This window comes from Notechis scutatus, chromosome 14 (genome assembly GCF_049901735.1).
Source record: "Notechis scutatus isolate UNSWTSFEM ecotype Mainland chromosome 14, rNotScu1.2, whole genome shotgun sequence".
Lineage (NCBI taxonomy): Eukaryota > Metazoa > Chordata > Lepidosauria > Squamata > Elapidae > Notechis > Notechis scutatus.
The window spans coordinates 10,418,812-10,439,400 of NC_142022.1; the positions used below are offsets into that span (position 1 = coordinate 10,418,812).

Consider the following 20,589-nt stretch of genomic DNA (forward strand, 5'->3'; position numbering starts at 1 on the left):
GGCTCCTCTTTCCCCAACGCTTCCTGTTTCACATCCGATTTCGGGCTGGCCTGACCCGTCGGGTTCCTTCCGGCTAAAACCTGGCCCTCTCGCTTCTCCGAAGGACAGAGCCCGTTTCCTCATTTCACACCGAAAGGACGTGCAGACAGCTGGGAGAGAAGCAGACCTTGCCAAAAGGAAGTGGGTTTTGGACAAGTGCTGACTCTTGAATGAAGATCCTCGGTTGCAAAGAAAAACAAAAAACAAAAACACCCTGATCTGCATTTGTCCAGACTGCACTTCCTGGCTGAAAGTTATAAACCCCTACCTCGTTTTGCTCAAGCTGAAATTAAGTCAACAAGGAAAGCCCCCCAGAGAGGGCCCTGTGGCAGTCAGGCTCAGAGAACATTGGGCCCTTATCCTCTTTAAGGTCCAGAATCCTCTTCAACTGGAATCCCAGCCCTCTCGGGGGGGGTGGGGGGAAACGCAAGCAGGATTCAAAGGAAACGGCTTCTTGGTCTTGTCCATCCATCCCTCTTCGCTTGGACAGTGGGATGAGATCCACCTGAACCAACACGGTAACCCTTTTCTAAGCCGTGTGACTGGAATAAGGTGAAAGCCGAACTAACTAAGCAGAACTGAGTGAGATTTACAAGGGGAGTGCTTCTAAAAGGGCTGGCGCAGGAGACAACCTGCCACAACCAAAGAAGGAAAGGAAAGGAAAGGAAGGAAGGAAGGAAGGAAGGAAGGAAGGAAGGAAGGAAGGAAGGAAGGAAGGAAGGATTAGAGGGGAAGGGGATGGGAGGGAGGGAGGGAAGGAAATCTGCCTTTAACACAGGATGAGAAACCCCTGTGCTTCCTCCTACCAAAAGTTTAATTACTTGCAGTTTTAAAAGTCTGTTAGAAATGTAGGAATGGTACCAGTGTCGTAATTTTGAGGCTAGGCCAAAACACAAGGGAGATGGGTCATGGTTTTTACAAGGCCGGCTGAGTTTCCTAGTCCTCACGCTCATGAGTCACAGCAAGCCCCCCCCCCCCCAAAAAAAACTCTCCTGCGGAAAAACCTGAAGGGGAAGGAGCTCCTTGGCCAAGAGGGCCGGGCTGCTTCGCACGGCCGGCTGCCTGCTTTTTCTGCCCAGCAACAGGGCCGGATGCAGCAAGAGCATTTCGCGGAAAACCCGCATCTCGCCCACAGCGGCTTCCTGAGCCTCGTCACGGAGCATCTGAAGTGGCACCGCGATGGCTCAGTGGGGGTGGGGGGGACTGGAAGCCAACCCCAGAGGCAGCCTTGGAAAAGCGGCTCCTCTCGGAGGGATCCCTCCCAGAAACGCCTCTTGAAACCAGGGGCAGCACAGCGGGGAAGGCCACTCAAAAACAGGGATCGCCCCAGATGGGCTCTTCAAGGGGCGATTTGATTGTGTAGGAGGCAGGTTTTGCCTCCCAACTTTTAATTCGGGAGGCCCTGAGCAAACCCTTCCAAGGAGCTCCTTTGCAGCTCTCTGCTCCATGTGCAAGCAGGAATCTGGTTTGTTGGTTTGGGCACCAAATCCTGGCTTAACTAGAGTTTGTAGAAGAATAAACCACCATTGGCTGGGTTCTTTGCACACCACTGAGAGACAAAACACGCAATGAACAACTCAGAGGTGCAACAAGGAAAGCTCGCTTAAATGGTGGCTTAGAAATGGTTTCAGTGGCAAGCTCCAATTTATTGCCTAAATTTGTTCTGGACTCTGAAGAAAAAAACCATCCATCCATCGGACACAGACTGCCCCCCCCCCATCTCTCCTCTGCTGGCGCCCTGGCTGAGCAGGCTGGGGATGAGAGTTGAAGAAGACACGAGGAGAGAGAGACAGAGACAAGAGGATGAGGATGGCAGGTGTACCCAGGTGTGCTTGAACCACTTCTCCACACCTGGCCGAACCGATTCTTTGCTAACCTCTGGGATGGCCAAATTGCTAGATAAAGCTATGGTTGATTCAGGACTCGGGGAAGAAGGATCATCCGGGATGGGGCTCCCTGGTCTAAATCCAGCTTTGTGTTGTTGTTTTTAACCAACAACCCCATTTCAGTCATCACCGCTGCTTGAAGGCCACAGAAACAAACAGGAATCCCGAGATCCTCTCAAGTGTTTTTGAAAGGGAAGGAAGGAGTTTCCCTCCCTTTGCCAACAAGCAACCCCAAATATTTGTGCATGGAGGAAACAGATTGTTCTGCAGGGCAATGAATCATTCCTCATTGGCCCAAAGAGCAGGTGATGTTTGCGCCAGCTTAAACATGAGACTTTAACTCCCCCGCAAGCCTTGTGAATTAGGGAGGGAAGGGGAGACAGGGTGAGATTTAAGGAAGAAACTGAAAAATAAAGGAAGTAGGAAATAAAGAAGGCAATATTGGGGAGTTTGGGCTGAGAATGGTTATTTCAATTTCTTTATTTCTACCTGACTTTTTGGACTATAGAAACTGATTATAGCAGATCAAACAGAGGCGGTGTTAACATCAGAAGTAACCCACTTTTGCCAACGTCTCGTAATACAAACTTACCAATGACACACCTAAGTCTGTGCAGCGTACCAGTCTAAATCGAAGTTAATTTGGGTGGTATTTGCAAATACAAACCACCCAATGAGTCCCCTAGAATGGTCAATCCAACCGAAGGCGTGAGCGACACAGAATAAATCGATTTCAAAATAAGCCAATCTGCATGGTGGGTCTCAAATCAGCCAGGCCTCCTTGGTGGAGGAAGTTTGTTTTACTTTAGAAGTTCCTTTTCCGGAGAACAGGATGTAAAGTACACACAACCACACACACAGGCATTAGAGCCATTACTGCTCTATCAATTTTGCAAAGTTTAGAGAAGAGGAAACCAGGCAGAGAACAAACACATTTTAAGAGGAGGGTCCCCGGAGAGAGCAAATAAATCCCCCTTCCCAGGGGAAGTGAGGGCCCTTGGCCAGGGGGGGAGGGAAAGCAACTCTTGCAGGACCCCCCACTCCAAATTAACCTCCAGGCTCACATAGGCAGGCGGGCGTGGGAGGAGACCCAAAGGTTGCATTCCAGCCCTCTCGTAGTCGTAAATGGGGGCGGTCCTTCTGTCTACGTCCAGAGGAAGGGGACATCATTGCCAGGGTGGGCAGAGGTTACACCTGCGCGCACACACATGTACACCCAGCCTGTGCCAAAAAACCAAGTCAACCTTGCTGGTTGCAACCAGTCTAGCAAGGCAGGCTTGTATTGCAGCCCAGCGCTTAATTTGTGTACGACACTCCACAGCTGTATTTTCAGTTCCATTCACAGCTTGTGGACTGAAAACAGGTCTCGGGAGAAGCCAGCACAAGCGGCTTCTCTCCTGGCACAACTGTTCGGTTCGAGGGCATCTTTTCGCCTTCCATGGGATTTTTACTGGCTGGCGTCAGGCCGGGCTGCAAGAGAAAGGAGCAGAGGGTCTGGACCAAGGCCCCTCGTTTTTCAGACTTGGCAACTTGGAAGACGACCCACTCAAGTCTCCGAGCTCACAATTGTGTGATCCCGGCTGTGGCTGGAAAGAAAGTAACTGTACTCGAAAAGATCTGGAATGGGAGATGGAGCACACAAGTGCATGGAGACAGGAAGGAGTTTTGTTAAAGGTAGATTGATTTCCGTTGCACTGTCCACTTTCAAGGGGTCTCCTCGCCATTTTGGTTCCTATTTTGTGACAGGTAGTCCTCGACTTACAACCACAACGGAGCCCAAAATTTCTGTTGCTAAGTGAAACATTCGCTAAGTGAGTTCTGCCCCATGTTAGGAACTTTCTTGCCACAGTTACAAGGTAGTAACAGGTTGTTAAGTGAATCTGGCTTCCCATTGGCTTTGATTGCCAGGTCGCAAAAGGGGACACTGCGACCATCATATAAGTATGAGCATCCGAATTTTGATCACGTGACCATGGAGATGCAGCAACGGTTAAGTGTAAAAAAACGGTCCTGGGTCGCTTTTTCCAGTGCTGTTGTTAACTTTGAAGGGTTGTAAGTCAATGTGTTGATATTCTAGCAACCCAGGGTTTCTGTCATGCAGAATTACTGGCCAATTAGCAATGCACACAAAACACAAGCACAAACACCCTTGTGCTCTCTGCATGGACAAGTCCAAGCCAGTTATAGTCTTTCAAGAGATGTTTTTCCCCCCCCTGTCAAGAAGCACCCAACGGACGGAGCCTGTCTGGGTGCCAAAACAGAAGGACCAGCTGCCCGAGACGCAGCCAGCTGTGGGTAGAGAGGGAGGGCCTGTTGGAGAACAGATGGCAGGGAAGCACAAAAGGAGGCTTGGCTCCCTCGGACCCACAACTGAAACCTGCTTTCACAGCATCTTGCCTTTCCGAGAAATAAAACTCCACTCTCGGGGTCGAGATGAAAAGTCACCTGTTTTGCTCCTCTCTCCCAACACGTCATCTTTGCGATCAAGGAGCAAAAGCGGAGAAGAAACCCACATGAAACCAAGAAAGAAAGAAAAACCCACCCTGGGGGCGGGAAGTGCTGCCAAGCTGGGAACTTTTGAAGCTTTGCATTTCCTGAGTGACAGGAAATAAGAGGGCTCGAAAGAAAGAAAAGAAAAAAAATAAGTGTGAAAACTCAAGTTTCTCCCTGGGTGTAATGGAGGCCGAGAGCCTTCGTACCCCCTGCTGACTCAGGGCCCATCCCAGGCGTGGGGCAAAGTGTACGATCTGCCGTCACACCCTCTTTCGCATTCTGGGTGAACAAGAAGGCCCTCTGGCTCCTTCTGACCTCAGCCTGATGGCAAGGAGCACTTTTGAACACACCAAACGGTTGCCATCTTGAGCTGCTTGAGAGTTTCCTGCAGTGTCACGGTGCCCACCATCTGGCTGGGTCCTCCTTTCCTAGCAGGGGCCTCCTGGGCCTGGCTGATAAACCTTCCTGGAGACGGTTCCCCGAAATGAAATGTCATGTTGTTGTCTTCCCACATGGCCTAAAAACTTCTGAGAAAAAGATGTTCTCCTGATTCCTGGGAATCCAAGGCAGTGCCGAGACTTGGGCACCCCCGAAGATTCACTCCCTGAAAACTAACTGTCCAATTTCGGAAGCAGCAACATTCTGTGAAACTCCTGGAGCACAAAAAATGGAGGCAGCCTCTTCGTTTGCATCGCTCAAGTCTACAAAACAAGTTTAATCTGTAGGAGAAAGGTGGCCTCTCTGTCAGGCTGATCTATTAGGTACAATCCCTAGGATACTTGCAGGATTTTGTAAATTACTATCTGTCTTCCACATCACCATCCCAATTATTATTTTGCAAACTCCCGCTCGGTGGGGGAGACGTGGAAAGGATGGGCAGAGATGAGGGAAGAGCGCTCTTCGTAAAGGGGTCTTTCAGTTGGTTAGGTATCAACTTGGAGCCTGTTAAAATGTCACCATTACCAGTCATTGATCCTAGTATTTAACTAGTCATGCCCAACTAAATTCTCCTTAAGTTTCTCAGGCTTTCTCTACAGGTCTAAACCAGGTCTCCACCTGACACACACAACCTTCAGTGAATTAAAAGGGATTTAATGCACAATTGGTAAATGACGTGCTTTTTAAAAAAAGTATAAACACACAACAGTCCCAATTTGATCCTTGTTTCATTTTACAGAGATGTTTTTCCTCAAAATCCAGGTGTGTTGGGACTCAATTTCTCAGAATTCAGATCAATGTTCCCTCCAAACAGTCCCAATGGCAAAAATGTGGTCCAAAATGGCTATTTTTTTCTTCTTCTGAATGCAACGTCAAGTTTGCATCTTTGCGGAGGAAATCCTATCTCCTTGTAAGAGCTTCACAGTCGTTTTTCAGATTTTTCCCACTAAAGGGAGATACACAACAAGGAAATTGCGGGGCCTATCATTTTGTTTTAGCGATTCAAGGTGAGTAGATAACCCTATCAGCAGACTTTGTGGCCTGAACTGCATTTTCCCATCTCCAATTTCAAAGGAAAAAAGAGAGACGTTAAAGCAAAATAGAAAGAAGGAAACATCCAGACAAAAGACTGCCTGTTCAGCAAGGACTTTAACCCCGAATAATTGCAAATTCTTCAGCCCGTTCTCAAGATTAGGAAGCATCAGTTTGCTTAAGGAAAAGAAACTTTTCTCCGTGGGAAAAAATGCTAAAACAACAACCATAATAAAGTTTTATTTCTCTCACAATCCAAAACTTGGCATTTTTTCAAGCTATGTTTGGGAGGGTCCAAGAGAGAAGAGCGTTTCAGTTCCCAGCCAAGTTCAGATATGGTTGCATCTGGTGATAAACGCAGTGGACTGGGCTCACCCCAGGGCACTTTGTACCTGGGCAACTGTGAAAACTCTAATGAATTTATGACATGATATTGGGCATATGTGGAAAGAACACAGGGCAAGGTCACAAGAATTGCCCACTGTGGCTGATAAGGCTGTTTTTATGGCTTCGTTTTATGGCAGTGTACACCCAGCCAATTACGGCTCAAATATGGTTTAAGCAGAAAATAGATTCTGCTCTTCCATTTCCTTAATTGGATCCATCGTTTTTTCTCTGAATATCTTCCTGGTCATCCTGTACCCTTTTGCAAGCTTCATGGGATGATCCCTTGGCTTTAGAATCTGTTGACAAGGAGATCCCAGGTCTGTCCAAGGGGGGGAACAGTGGGTTGCTTTAGGACAGGTGTCCAACCTTGGCAACTTTAAGCCTGAGGACTTCAACTCCCAGAATTCTGGGAGTTGAAGTCCTCCAGGCTTAAAGTTGCCAAGGTTGGACACCCTGCTTTAGGAGCTTCTTAAAACAGATGTGAAGATTTCCAAGGAAGAAGCGATTAAAAAAAACCCAAAGGAAACTGTCAGAATCTGGGCGCATTGAAGCAAGGGGGGAGGGGGCGCTAATGGAAGGCCCGGTCACCGGAAAAGCAGCAACGCAACTCCAAGAAATCAGCCAAGGTTCCTTTCCCAACCTCCCAGCAAGTCTGCCTGTTAATTATACACAGAAAAACAGATTTCAAAGCCACCCACCCACCCACCCTGGAAAGCAGCTTCTCTTTGGAGACCCAGACAGGATTGAAGAATGAGTTCAGGGCGGCAGAATGCTGTCTACCCAGCATTTGGAAACCTTCAAAGACTCAGACAGACTTTCTGGGGGATGTTTTTCTTCTAAAGACGTGATGGTTACTCAATGAGTATTTCTTCTTGCTGAAGACGCAAGGACCGTCTCTTTGCTATTTGGAAAAAGGCTTAAAAGTCACATGGGGAGCTTGCTAATAACTTCCTGGAAGGAAACCAGCTCCCCCCCCCACACACACACACACACACACACACAAAGAACATTTGCCCTAAAAATATCTGGACACTTATGGCAACTTTCAGCCAGGAGCCAGACAGAAATAGGAAAAATCCAATTATTTTCTTTACCTCTAACCCAGAAGGTAAAGAAAAGGGCGTCCCCAGTCCCAAAGTTGCTGGAAGATCAGGAAAAAAAACTATAAAATCAACATGGCAGGCTGTACCTTTTGGGGGCCTGGCCCTCTCAACCTTTGGGGCACTTCACCTTGTGTGCCATTTGTGACTTGACGCATTGGGGGAAGGCACCGGCCCTTGTGGCTGGTCAGTAGTGATGATTTGTGTGTTGTGCGACTAGCCTTCGTGGAGCCGAGGAAACAGGCTGTAGGATGCAAAAAAAGGACATGGCAGAAAAGAAGAGCAAAGGAGGAACTGGCCAAAAAAAAGAAGAAGAATTAAAACGGCTCCTTCTGAATGGCTCTTGGGGAGGAACTTCGAACAGAAAATTTCCATTATTTGACAATGGCGCCTGCTAAGAGCTGGAAGGCCATTTCCCTGAACAGCTGGCCGACACCCATCTCATTTCTGCTTTCGACTTCTGCTATCACAAAGACTGCAGACCGACAAGGAGGGGGTGTTTTTTTGTTTTATTTTTTTAAAGCAGGCCTATCCAGCAATCCTTTAGCCAAACCAAATGCTGAATTAAAGTTTTGGGGTTGGGGGGGAGGCCAGGAATAATGAACCCCAGGTGGAAACGCTGACCCAGACTAAAGGGGGAACCCATTCCAGCAGGGAAATTTCCCTCTCTGGAGGCAGCTGTGCTGACACCCCACCCCCCTCCCTTCCCTGGGATAAAAGCTTCCCTTTCATTTATTTATTTGCAAGGGCTCTTATTACAGGAAAAGCCACCAGCGATGACTTCACCAGACAAGAATGGCCTTAAACATTTGCCCAGCTATGGGGGTTTTTCCCCCCCCCACCCCACCCTCCTTTTAGGAACAGAAAGTGAAAAGCAGCTGGGCTAAGCCGCCATGAAAAAGACAGGGGGATCCTTTATGAATTGTCTTGAACCCCGGATCAAGCAGGCAAGGAGCAGGAAACGGTGGAAAAGAGCAGCCTGAGCTTTGGACGGAGAGCCATCTGCTCCGTTTCAGACAACCACACAACCAAAGGAGCCCTTAAAAAACAGAGGGGCCAGGAAATGGAGTTTCACAGCTTTCCATTAAAAAACATGGTTTTTCTAAGTTTATCGCCATTATCGCCTATCTTTCTAGAACAGTTCGACCAAGGATGGTGCTGGGCGTTTGGGACAAGAGTCATGAAATGGAAGAGGCCACCCACATGGTTCCCATAGAGTTTCAACAGAGGAGCCAGCAACCCCATCGTGTGTTTTCCCCCAATAAAAGGGATGGGAATGCATCGGGATAAACAAACGCTCGGCTCCACCCCGTCTCTGTTTTGGATCTGTCCTAGGAAAGGCAGAACCGAGAATTGGGGATTTTAAGCAGGTGGTTCATTAGTGCCAAAGCCCCAACTTTCATCTGGTTTAATTAAATCATGGGGAGTGGAAAGAACAAACCTGTGACGTCAACAACAACAACAACGCTTAATTACACTTCACTTTCAGAGATTAAGGAGGGTGGGTATTTTAACAGCAAAGCTCTATTCAAAATCCCAGGGACCAGTTTATGAAATAAAAAAAATGTTCAGCTTTTTGGGGGGGCCTAACAGAATCTTTTCAACAATCAGTCGCTCTTGATTTTTCCAAGAAACAGGGTCTTCTTCAGTGACTCCTTTGCACCATGTGACCAAATTATTTAAGCCTCATTCAAAGCATTTGGCTTCACTGTACTTTAGCTAGTCCTGAATGATTTGTTCTTTCTGAAGTTTGTTTATTTTCTCAACCCTAAAATAAGACATCAGTTCTTCACTTTGCTTTTGCTGGCTGCCAATGACGTTTTTTTCCCTTTTCATTCACACCTTGAGAGCCGAGGCTTCTACAGTGAATTGGGTGTGTGAGCACGTGAAAAGCAGAAAGGGGAAATGGTTATCTTGCAATTGTTGCTGGAGTTCCTTAATCTGGTTTCTTTCTATCCGTGAGGATGAATGCCGCCCATGATTGCTTCAGTTAAATCTTTCTGAGTTGTAGGGCAAGCAATCTTTATTTTTTGCCTAAAAGCTGAACCAAGGACGAAGCCAACTTGCATCCTCTTCTCAAGGGACTGGCAATTCTGTGATCTGCTTTTTTTTTTTTTGAAGCATGACCTTTGCTCGAAAAAGGCACAGCTTCACACCCGACAGTGATTTCCAACACACCCATCTACTTATTGCAAAACTGAGAAATTTATAAAGATCAGGTCAGAGGAAAAGGCACGAGTCCGTCAGTTACACCAAGGAGTAATACAAGCTTTTTTTGGGGTGGGGGGTGGAGGTGGGGGGGAGAGTTCAAAGAACCTCATTGGATTAAGAGTCTACTAATACATGAACTTTTTATGGTCAATTCCCAAAAGAACATTTGCAATATTCAGACAAATACATTCCTCTGCTTCATCAAAGCAGGACATTCTAAGACAGGGAAGCCTGCCCAATGTATATAACATTACCGACAAGTTGAACAGCCAAGGGTTAAATTAATTTAATCCGGAGGAACATTCAAGCACATAATATATTAAACACTTCATTGCTAGGTTGCAAAACAGTGATTCTGCCTGGGAGGAATGTGGGCAGGGCAGGAGGAATCAGTGAGGCTTGTGGAAGTCAAGGTCTTCAGAATAAACATCTCTCTGGCTTTCGCTACATGCAACCGTTCCCTTCTTTCCTACCACAAAAAGAGAAGTTAACCCAGTGGCCTAGCAGCCAAAGAGGACCTGGGATGATGAAAAGACAACTCCCAAGACTGGTTCTTCTGACCTGCCAAGAAGTCAAAAGGAATCATGGCTTTTGGAGGGGGGGGGGGCGCTATTAAAATGTAAAATGCCCATGTTCCTTCTGGATTCTCGTGAGAGATATTCGCAGCCACTGGGGTTTGAGTCAAGGGTTTGAGTCAACAGGAGGAAAGCGGACAGGCCAACCCAATCGGGTCTCACTTGGAATCGGTTTGCTCGTGTGAAAATGGGGAACCTCAGGCACTGCCTGTTTGGTTGGACAGAAAAACCCCAGCTAGCTGACACACACACACACACACACACACACACACACACAGGGCACCAGTGTTTATAAACAGAACCTTAGAGAAGTGCCATTTTTTGCATATTTCTAAGGAAAAACTTTGCATACTCTGCCAGTAAACCCCCACACAAGGCATTGCAATAGGCCAATTCTATTAGCCCTATGAAAATACTTCCCTATAGCCTGGTCTCAATTTTTCCTTCTAAACCACATTTCTGGGTCCTGGAGGCAGATAGAAGGGAGCAACTTAATCTGTGTGAAATGTTTTAATTTCCTTGCACGTCACTGCAGCGCCTTTGTAATCACCTCAAGTGCACCCAGAACAGCAATTTGGAAAAAGGAGGGGCAAGTCACAGATCAGACAGCCCCAGGACCCGAGCCAGAATTCAGGCCACCCTGAATGAAGAAACAAGGTTTAGTCCCATCCCTGAATCTGGCTGGTTCTCGTTCTGTTCTAAAAGTGATCTCCAGCCCTGCCTCTCCATAGAAAAAAGCCAGTCCAGGATTTTAAGCCTCATCTGCCAACGAATTACCTGGCAACGTTAAAGGGGGACGGAAAAAAAGAACAAGGGACAATCATTCAGCCACAAAGCGAAAACAAACACTTCAGGTTTCTGTATTAACAGAAGGACCCTCCTCCCATTGAGAGAATCACTGAATGGGTTTTATGAGAGAGTTTATGTAAACAAGAAGGTCTTCCGGCACCGCACCAAGATTTTTTTTACCTCTGCCGTTATTTGGGCTAGAGCAGGGGTGTCCAACCCTGGCCACTTGTGGACTTCAACTCCCAGAATTCCCCCGCTAGTTGAAGTCCGTGGTTATTAAAGTGGTCATGGGTTGGATACTCCTGGTCTAGACTGATGCACAGTGAAAACTAAAAGCAATTCTGGACTGCAAATTAAAACTCCTGCTCCTATTAACTGAAGCCATTCTCCTGAATAAAAGAAAAAAAAAGCCAAAGAAAACGCAGCTTACGAACTGTTTCATCCCCAAAGGGTTCAGAAAAGGCCATCAGGCATCCTCCAGAAACACCCAGGCTGAAAGATCTGGAGGGCACCCAGGAAGCTGCCCACAGACTAGATAAGGTGTGTGTTCCTGTACCACAGGATCTCACACTGCTAATTCACACAACTTCTTTTGTTTTCTTACAGGATAAATGACATTCATGTGCAAGTTTAGCTTTTTTTTTTTTTTTTTTTTTTTAAGGAACCTTTAAACTCAGCTTGAGAATCAAAAAACAAAGCAGGGCGATGGAAAAGCCCCCAAAGGCTCCTTTTCTTCCCAAGAGGGGTTTTCAAAATACTTTGCTACTTTAACCCGGTCGCTACAGTCACATGGATAACCTTGTGAACTGGGATACAAAGGTTTTCTGAAATGCAAAGCATACGCTTGATGGGGGAGAGGGGGGAGGAACCAAGAGTCACCAAATCCAAACTGAATGTTCTTTTTTTTTAAAAAAAAAAAACCCTCTTTGCAATCTTTCTGCAGGTTTCATGGGTCCCAAATGGCATTGATCATGGTTGCAGACTGAGCTCTGCTGCAGGGAGCAGCGAGGTGTGATTCAAGAGGGGAGGGCACACGCTTAATGGCAGTGTAACGCTTTCAGGAGGGCAGTGGAAAGAAAGATGGAAAAATTAAAAAAACAAAAACACAGTCAGCCCTTTAGAATACGATGTGTTGATGAGCGGCTGAAGGACGCCTTTTCTCTCCTTTCCCAGAGATCACCCGGAAGTCTTTAAGGACGAGGCTGGGCCCAAACACCCCTCCGGGCCCAGCGTTATTCTCCAAAAGACAGGAGGGCACGATTGTCGCCCTGTGCAAACAGATCACCCGCTGCTCAGTGCATCCAGCGGCCTTTCCTCCCGAGCCCAGATGCCGCCAGTCCAAGCACCCCTCCTCCTGCACAGGGCTTCAGTCCTCCTCGCTTCATGGGAGTGAAGCAGAGGGCACACGTTTCTTCCCTTGGGAAAAGCGACTTCCATTGGTAAGACATCCTTGCTGGGTGACCTTCCTATCCCGGACAGTTCATAGCAATCCTTCTTCATGGGGTGTTCCGGCTGTCCTGCTTCCCGCTTGGCAAGAGGAGAACAGCTCAGTTTTCTACTCACAGCAGGAACCGAGTAGTCCAAAGCTAAGCTCCACTCGGGAGAGCCCCCCCGTTTTGGCTCACCGGATCAAGTAAGCCAAGCTCGCTCCTAGGCCAGCCACGCCTGCAAAAGCCACCAGAATGTTTCTGATGCTGCCTTCCAGGTCCTCTACATGGAAGAATTTAACAAAGCCCTCCTAAAAGAAAGAACGGCACCGTTAATGGCTGTGACACAGGCAGCAACAGCAGCACCTGGCAGCTTTAGAAAAGGCCCAGGAAGCAAGCAAAGCGCGGGAAGAGAGAAGGGGATTCCAGAATAGGACCTCTATCTCAAACCCCTTCAGGGGAGAACTTAAGGTCCTTATCATAAAAACCCCAGAAGGCCACCCCTCTAGAACCCCTCCTGGGGGAACAGGAAGATGGGTCATGCAATCTCTGCCTCTACAAGCCAAGGAAAACAAGCTCACGTTTTGACCCTGAGTTAACATGAGGGAGGCCCCATAATCCAGGAGTTTAAGCATTATTTTTTTGTCTGGACAACTAGCCTTAAGCACAGCTGAAGTTTCCACTCCTCCCCCATTCCCAGGTCTGTCAAAAGGAGGAACAAGGAAGAAAACCCCCCAAAGGCCAGGAATCTTACTCACCCAGGCGTTGTGATGCAGCAGCCACTCTCTCTTCTCTGTCACCAGCACCTCCGTGATAATCTCCGCCAAAGTGCTGATGCCGCTTTCCTGGTTTATGCTCTTCAAGTGTTTGGCAACAAAGGCACCAAAAGAAATGAGAGTCACAATTCGCCCCCAGTTTGTTATGCCATCGTTGAAAACTTGTGTTGCAACTTCCGACATAAGCTTCAAGTCATCCGCTTTGTCGATCTGCACTTTCCTCAGCATTCCTGAATTAAGAAGGGAAGGAAGGGCTTTAGGCAAAGCACCACAGAAGGTCAAAGAAGGGACAAACATATTTTGGTTTTGTCTGGCCATTTCCCTGCAAGGGGGCGGGGGGCAACCTCAGAATCATGGTCACTGCTGCTACAGTTCATCCAAACAGCAACTAGAACTAAAAGGAAACAGCAATTTTGTGCAGAATATTTAACTCAGGCCCAGTGATTTCCCAAGCAAAACAGGATGCAACTTGCAATTCAGACTGCTAAGTGGTGCCACGTAAGAGGCCAAGGCAGAACTGGATTCCCCAGTTGATCTCAAAGCTTCAGGAAGTTTGAATTCAGGCTAGGAGAATCCCTGCGGTATTGTGGATTATTCAGAAGGCTTTAAACCTCCCAGGAAGCAGGTGCTGATGAAATCGGCTACCAGGGAATTCAATGAATCAGCCAAATACTATTGTACTACAGGAGTGGAAGCCCTTCCTCTGCCTGTTCTGTGTCACGGTCCTCTGCTTCAAAGCATGATGGCCCAGGATGTCCCACACTGTACATCAGCCTGGAAACCCATCAGCAACCATCCCATTTATTATTAAGAAAACTCAAAAGCTGGCAAACTTCAAACACTTTGCTAGAATCACTCCAAAGGTGAAGCACAACCAAAGGAAGTTAAAAAAAACCCTGGCTAGCTAGAGAAGCTTCTGGTGGTTTGTTTGTTTTTAAACACCACCCTGTTTACAATGAGCTATTTTTTCGCTTGCTGGGCCCAGCAGGATACGAGCCACTGATAAAGCTAATCTATAATGAGATTTTTTTTCATCTCTGCCTGCCAGGTTGCCCCCCTCCCCCACAGTACAAAGTGCAGTTTCCTTTCTGCTGCAGCCTGATACTTTCACAATGACTGCTTGCAGCAAAAACAAGGGGGGGGGGAGGGGGGGCAGAGAAGGAAAGAGGGAAGCCAGGCCTGCCCTGCAGCAGCCCCGGCCACACACAGCTTCCGGGCCATCAGGGTGGGCTCCACCAGAGTTGCAGCTGCCTTCCAGCCAATCCAGACCAAGAGCCTCTTCATCTCTCCCCAGCAGAGGGCAAATGGGGGAAGGGGGGAGGGGGGAAAGTCCCTGAATATCAGAAAGTCTATTTTACATCCCTTCCTTCATATCTTGCACCCTCTCAGTCCTCCCTTGCTAGCAGCCTTTTCAAAAGAATGCATTGCAGTTTTTTTAAACAATATTTGCACTCCTCCCAATCCCATCCCCAATCCTCCCTCTGCTTGCTGCCCTTTTATTGGGGGGCTAACTAGACTAGCCTTCTATTGCAGTTTAATGCTTTTTCGGGATGGAGGAACCCCTTTTTTTCAGGGTGGGGTAGACCAACCCTCTGGGTGCATGGCACTTTCTCGATAGTTGCCCCCTCCCCAAATCCCATCCTCAATACTCCTTGCTTGCTGTCCTTTTCGGGGGGGGGGCGGTTACTAAATCACTCTGTTTGCATTGCAGTTTCTCAATATTTGCTTCCCTTTTGGGTGGGTGGGTGGGGCTAAGTAGACTAGACTTCTGTTTATGTTGCAGTTTAATATTCGCAGCCCTGCAATCCCATGCTTTTCCATGGTGGGGGCTAACTAGGCCCATCCTGCTTGCACGGCACTTCCTCAGTATTTGCACGCATCCGCTGCGAGGGGGAAACCCCTCTTGGACTACAAGCCCCATCAGGAGCACCAATGCAGCACTAGGGGGAGTACGGGGGGAGAGGGTTGGCCGCCCACCTTGGAAGGCCAGCTGGTGCTTCTCCGTGATGTCGTCGCAGACCCTCCGCAACGTCTCCAGGGCCCGAGCCGCCGTCTCCGCCTCGGCGGGGCAGGGACCGAAGCGGCCCAGCAGGCCCTGCAGGAACTTCCCGCCGCCGCCGCAGCCGTCCTGCTTGGGGGGCTCCTGGTCGGCCGCCTCTCGCAGGTATGAGGCCACCAGCTGCAGCGTCACCTGGCGCAGCGGGTCCCCGGGCGACGGCGGGGCGGAGGAAGAGGAAGAGGCGGCGGAAGGCTCCACTCCGGTCTCCGCCTCGGGCTCGCAGCCGTCCAGCTCCTCTTCGGGGTCGCCGGTGGCGGCGGCGGCGGCGCCTGGCCAATCAGCGCGCGCGCGGCCGCGTCCGGGGGCCCAATCAGCGGGAGGGGCCCTGCGCGCGGCCCTCCGCCAATCAGCGCTCGAGGCCCCTCAGCGCAGCCGGCGGGAGGCCAGCACAGCCCCCGCTCAGGCCTCCTCGAACGCCGCCGGGAAGGAGAGCCAAGGTGCCCTCGCCTCCGCCGCCTCCGCCTCCGCCGCCTCCGGGGACTGAGGGGCGGCCGGTGCCAATCCTGGGGAGCCGCCGCAATAGAGAACCATCGTCTTCTTGTTGAACATGGCGGCCGACCTCGACTGACGGCTTCGTACTGAGGAGGGGAGTGGCGCGCGCACGGAGCGCCCGTTATAAATGCCGCCCGCGCGTTGACGTCAACGGGCGACGCCGGCGGAAGGGGGCGGGGCCACGCAGACGAGAGGCGATTGGAGCGATAGGAGAGAGCGAAGGAGGGGCGGGGGCTCCTCCTGGTTGGGGGAGGGGGGAAAGAGGAAAAATTCTGGGTAGCCAATCAGAGACGGGCTCGGTTTTTTTTTAAATCCCCTTTCATCTTCCCAGCCAGGATGGACGGGCGCATTTTGGCTTTGGGAAAAGGGGGAGGGGGGAGAAAGAAAAGAATGGAAGTGCCCTGCGGGACCTCGGAGGGAAGCAAAAGCGGATGGGGGAGCGTCCTGGATTGACCCCGACTCCCCCTCCTCGCCAAGGGGGCGGCATTGCAAGCCTGTCTGGGGGGGCGGGGTCGGTCTCATCCGGACTAGCCCAGGGCTGTCCAAGCTTGGCCGCTTTTAAGACCAGTGGAGTTCAAGTCCCAGGATTCCCCTGCTGGCCACACAGGAGGAATTCTGGGAGTTGAAGTCCACCAGCCTTAAAAGAGGCCAAACTTGGTCAGCCCTGAGCTAGATGCTCTTGGGGAGTCCCTCCTCCTCCTGCAAGGCAGAGGTCTGGGGTTCCCCCTCCGTTCCACCCTGACCCTCCAAGCCAGTTTTGCATCTGGGTTAATGCTGGCTGGCAATGCCCCCCCAGCCCCGAATATGCCCCACAAAGTACCCTGACGAGAGCCACCCTTTCCTGCGTGATGGACCTCAAGCCGAACCTCAAATCAGCCAAAAGATGATGGGCGTTGTAGTCCCACTTTGGGCATGAATGCCAGCTGGGTGACTTTTGAGCCAATTCCCTCTCTCCTGGCCCAGCCCACCTCCCAGGGCTGTTGTGGTTAAGGAAAACAGGAGGAAGGGGGTATTGGATAAGTTCGCTGCCTGATTTACAGAAGAAGAAAAAAAAGAGAATAAAAGGCAGGACAGCAATAAATAACAATTCTTGAGTAGAATTCAGCAGAAACGGCCCTGCCTGGCTTGCAAAACGAAAAGCTCAGCATCTTTCTGCAGCATAACAGGATGTCCAACGCGGCCTCGGGGCAAATGACAGATTTCAAAAGTTTGTGCAGTCCCCACGCAGCAGCCGACTCCTTCGCAGGGACCCAGGGCTGAGCAGCCCACAAATAGGATCACCTCCACCGTGACATCACCGGGGCAAATGTTCCCCAGACGAAGCCGTTTGGGGTTGTCTAGACCAACCCACGAGGAGGGAGGCCTGGGTTTGGCCAAGGATAATCACCCCTTTCAAAGCCTTAGGAACCAGGGACGGGGTTTGGCCCATTTCAAACCTCGGTAAACAGAGCAGGTTTCCAAACAAAACAAAAAAAACTGCTTAAGGGGTGTTTTTTCCTTCCCCGATTCTCCTTAGCATGACGTTATGGGAAAATGTATTTTTAAATGTTTACATCAAAAGAGCGTCAGCAAAAAAAACTCCAAAGGGCCTGACCCGAACCATTCTCCCCACACTGAGCCAAAGCAGACCGATTTTTGCCCTGAAAGAGAGACGCTGGTGGTCTTCCTCATATATGTGAGGCGGTCTCTTTTCCTGGAGACCCCCCAGCCTTTAATGGCTAAAGAAAGGAGGGGCTGTATTCTGCAGAGGTGGGATTAATTTTCACAGATGTCTCCGTGTTTCTCTTGTAAACCAGCCAGAGTCTTTGAAAATGGCGTCCTGTTAAGTCACTGAAAATTCCCTCCCCTCAGTAAAGCCATTTTCACTGATGGGAAAAAGGAAAAAATAAAAACTGGAGAGAAAATGGAATTTAAAAGTGAAATCCTGAGCATACAGGCCCATCTCTGTTCAAAGGGGCGTGCATAAGCGCACCAACGTGCCTACCGTCCCTGTCCTATTGTTTCTCTTATTCTTTTATTTTTCTTATATGTACCCATTTCATGTATTCACAACTATGTATACATTTATACTTATTATCTTGTAAACAATTGGCAAATCAAATAAATCAAATCAAATCAAGTCCACCCACTCACACTCCCCCGACTCAGAACAGGAAGCCAACCTGGTTACCTGACCTACATCCCCATTACATCATCCCGTATCGACCAATCCCTGGAGAGGATGTAAGAAATCTAATTGTGACGGAGGACTTGAGAAAGAGGAAGAAAACAGCTTCTGGAAAGTACATCTTGTCTTCAGATGTCAGCAATACAACGTCCCAGCCCTAAACCGCTGACACGGTGCCCATACAGTGTCAATCACGCACAGAGGATAACTCACAGCTGACCCAAACATCACACCACCAACATTTATAAGGACACAACCCAAAAGGGCAAAAACCGCACGAGTTATTTTTTTTTTTTTTTTTTTTAAAGAAACTTGACGGGACGATTCTTGGGTTTCACAGAATGGAGTGGTCCGAGTTTCTAGTCCTCATTTCTTCAATGGAAAAAAATCACCTTTACCGTCAATATCTTGCTTTGCTCTACGGCAGGGGTGTCCACCTTGGCAACTTTAAGATTTTGGACTTCAACTCCCAGATTCCTCAGCCAGCAAAGCTGGCTGAGGAATTCTGGGAGTTGAAGTCCACAAGTCTTAAAGCTGCCAAGGTTGGACACCCCTGCTCTACGGCTTTCCGGCAAGAGACTTTTGGCAGGATTTGAAAGCTGGGGGGGGGGGGCTTTCCCTACCGCCCCTAGTGTTTTTCCTGGCCGGACTGTCCCCACCTTCTCCTCCTCTGCCACATCAAAGGGGTGAGTGGGTGGGGTGAGAGAAGTGACTTTCCAAAAGAGCTCCTGGCCCAGATTTCTCACCAAAAAGCCCCAAAGGAGACTTCCCCCTGTGGCCCTGGTGTTAAAAGTCAAGAGAGGAGGGGTCTCTTCTGCTAAGGATCCAGAAGTAGATTTTAGACCAGGAGTGTCCAACCTTAGCCCCTTTAAAAGACAGGAGGACTTCAACTCCCAGAATCCCCCAGCCAGCCATACTGGCTGGGGAATTCTGGGAGTTGAAGTCCACCTGTCTTTAAAGGGACCAAGGTTGGACATCCTTGTTTTAGACCAAAGAAACACCAAGATGCCAGTGTTTCTTTAGCCCAGAATCCTCCACTATGTCAGCCTGACCTCCGTTCTAGCTTCTCACCTGAGATTTTGGCAAAGAGTTAGGCGGACCATCGAGGGACGGAGAGCTGGCAGCACTCCGACCTCTCCGTCTTACTGAACGAGCTGCTTACACAGATAAAAAACTTTCTCAGGAGATCGATTCGGGCTGAAATCAAATCCACAAGAAAGCCGGGACTCTGACCCCCCAGATGGGAGAACCATGCAAGTCGGCCAGGGCAGCCGTGCATCGTGGGAATCCGAGTGCTCCAGATCAAAGAAGGGTGGGTGATAGCAATAGCACTTAGACTTATATTCTAAGTGGTTTACAGAGTCAGCCTCTTGCAAACCCCAACCATCTGGCTCCTCATTTGACCCACCTCGGAAGGACGGAAGGCTGAGTCAACCTTGAGCCTGGTGGGATTTGAACCACCAAATTGTAGGCGGCTGGCAGTCAGCAGAAGTAGTTTGTAGTGCTGCACTTTTAACAACTGCACCACGGAGGGTCCTAATATGCTAAGCAGGAGCAATTTAGGGCTGCCCTGAAGGAGGGGGGAGAGGAAGGCAGGCCGGATGAGCCTAAACCCAGGAGCCCTTTTCTCCCCTTGGAACCCTTCCGGCCAGACGGTGTGCCCGCCACCCCTTCCGGCCAAACGTCCCCTCTGGCCTCTGACCCTCCACCAGTAAAGGAACCGCCAAGTGGTGCCTCGAAGCCAGGTAAACAGCCCAGCCCGAGAAGGCACCTGGGGGAAAAGGAAAACAGCAATTAAACCTTCCAAAGCAAACAAGCCAGGTTGATACTGAAAACACGGGTGGCTGGCCGAGCCCAGCTAAGAAAACACAAACCTTGGAGGAGGGGATTTCAGAGATTTGGGGAGGGGTCCCCAGGAAAGCACACGCACGCACACACACACCCCGGCAAGCTCCGAATTTGCACCGGGGTGGGGTGGGTGTGTTGGGGAAGGGGCTTTGGCCCAGCCCCGACTGCAAACAAACCCAGCAGTCCAGCCCTTCCCACAATGCTCTGGGGCTCTTCTCCCTTCCCGGCTCGCCATTCCCACGCTTTGCAATGATCTCAACCTTTGGAAATGCAGAGGGGGCCGTCCAGTTCGCGCCGGGTTCCTCCCCCTCTTGATTTGGGAGTGGTTGAACTGGAAGGCCTCGTCCACCCCCCCATGGCCGAGGAGGGAACGACACGGCCAGCAAGCCCCCTTCACACAAGTGCATGGCCTGCACATGGTTTAGTGACGAGCTTGGCGTGGTTTCCCCCGGCCCCCAATTCCTCTTCCTCTGAGTAGACTTCAACTCCCTGAATGGCTCAGCCTGGGGGATTCTGGGAGTCGAAGTCCATACATTTTCAAGTGGGGGCCAAGTGGGGAGACTCCGCCCTGGAGGCAGGGGTTAAAATTAAGATAGAAGCAGGTATTTAATGACAGAAGCCAGCGAAACGCAACCGCTTGCTTCGTACACCCGGCTGTGCCACCCTCTAAACTTGGATTTGTCCAGTTAGCTAGAGAGTAAACCAGGTTTCGCACAACTCGCTAAGCCTCCAAGCCACGTTTGGCGAACTACAGTGGTTCGCACAAATGCCCGAAGTGAAAAGCAACCCAGTAAACCACGTTAGCACCAGCTAACCGGGATCGGCGCCCCCTCCCCTCCCCCCAAAAGAGGCCACACAACAGACATCGGA

General features: G+C 49.7%; 1 protein-coding gene and 1 long non-coding RNA gene across 2 annotated transcripts; both read right to left on the reverse strand.

The window, feature by feature from the left end:
* Positions 1 to 5,545: 5,545 nt before the first annotated feature.
* LOC148129559 (uncharacterized) lies at positions 5,546 to 7,255 on the reverse strand. Its single transcript, XR_015745319.1, has 2 exons — positions 6,728 to 7,255; positions 5,546 to 6,621 (listed from the first exon to the last, which is right to left on the reverse strand). It is a non-coding gene; the product is annotated as an uncharacterized LOC148129559 (long non-coding RNA).
* A 2,602-nt stretch (positions 7,256 to 9,857) lies between these two features.
* On the reverse strand, positions 9,858 to 15,801 carry MCL1 (MCL1 apoptosis regulator, BCL2 family member). Its single transcript, XM_026687953.2, is given in 5 exon segments — positions 9,858 to 12,688; positions 13,136 to 13,383; positions 15,131 to 15,564; positions 15,566 to 15,690; positions 15,693 to 15,801. Coding segments are annotated over 5 exon segments (993 nt in total). The 5' UTR covers positions 15,762 to 15,801; the 3' UTR covers positions 9,858 to 12,571.
* Positions 15,802 to 20,589: the final 4,788 nt, after the last annotated feature.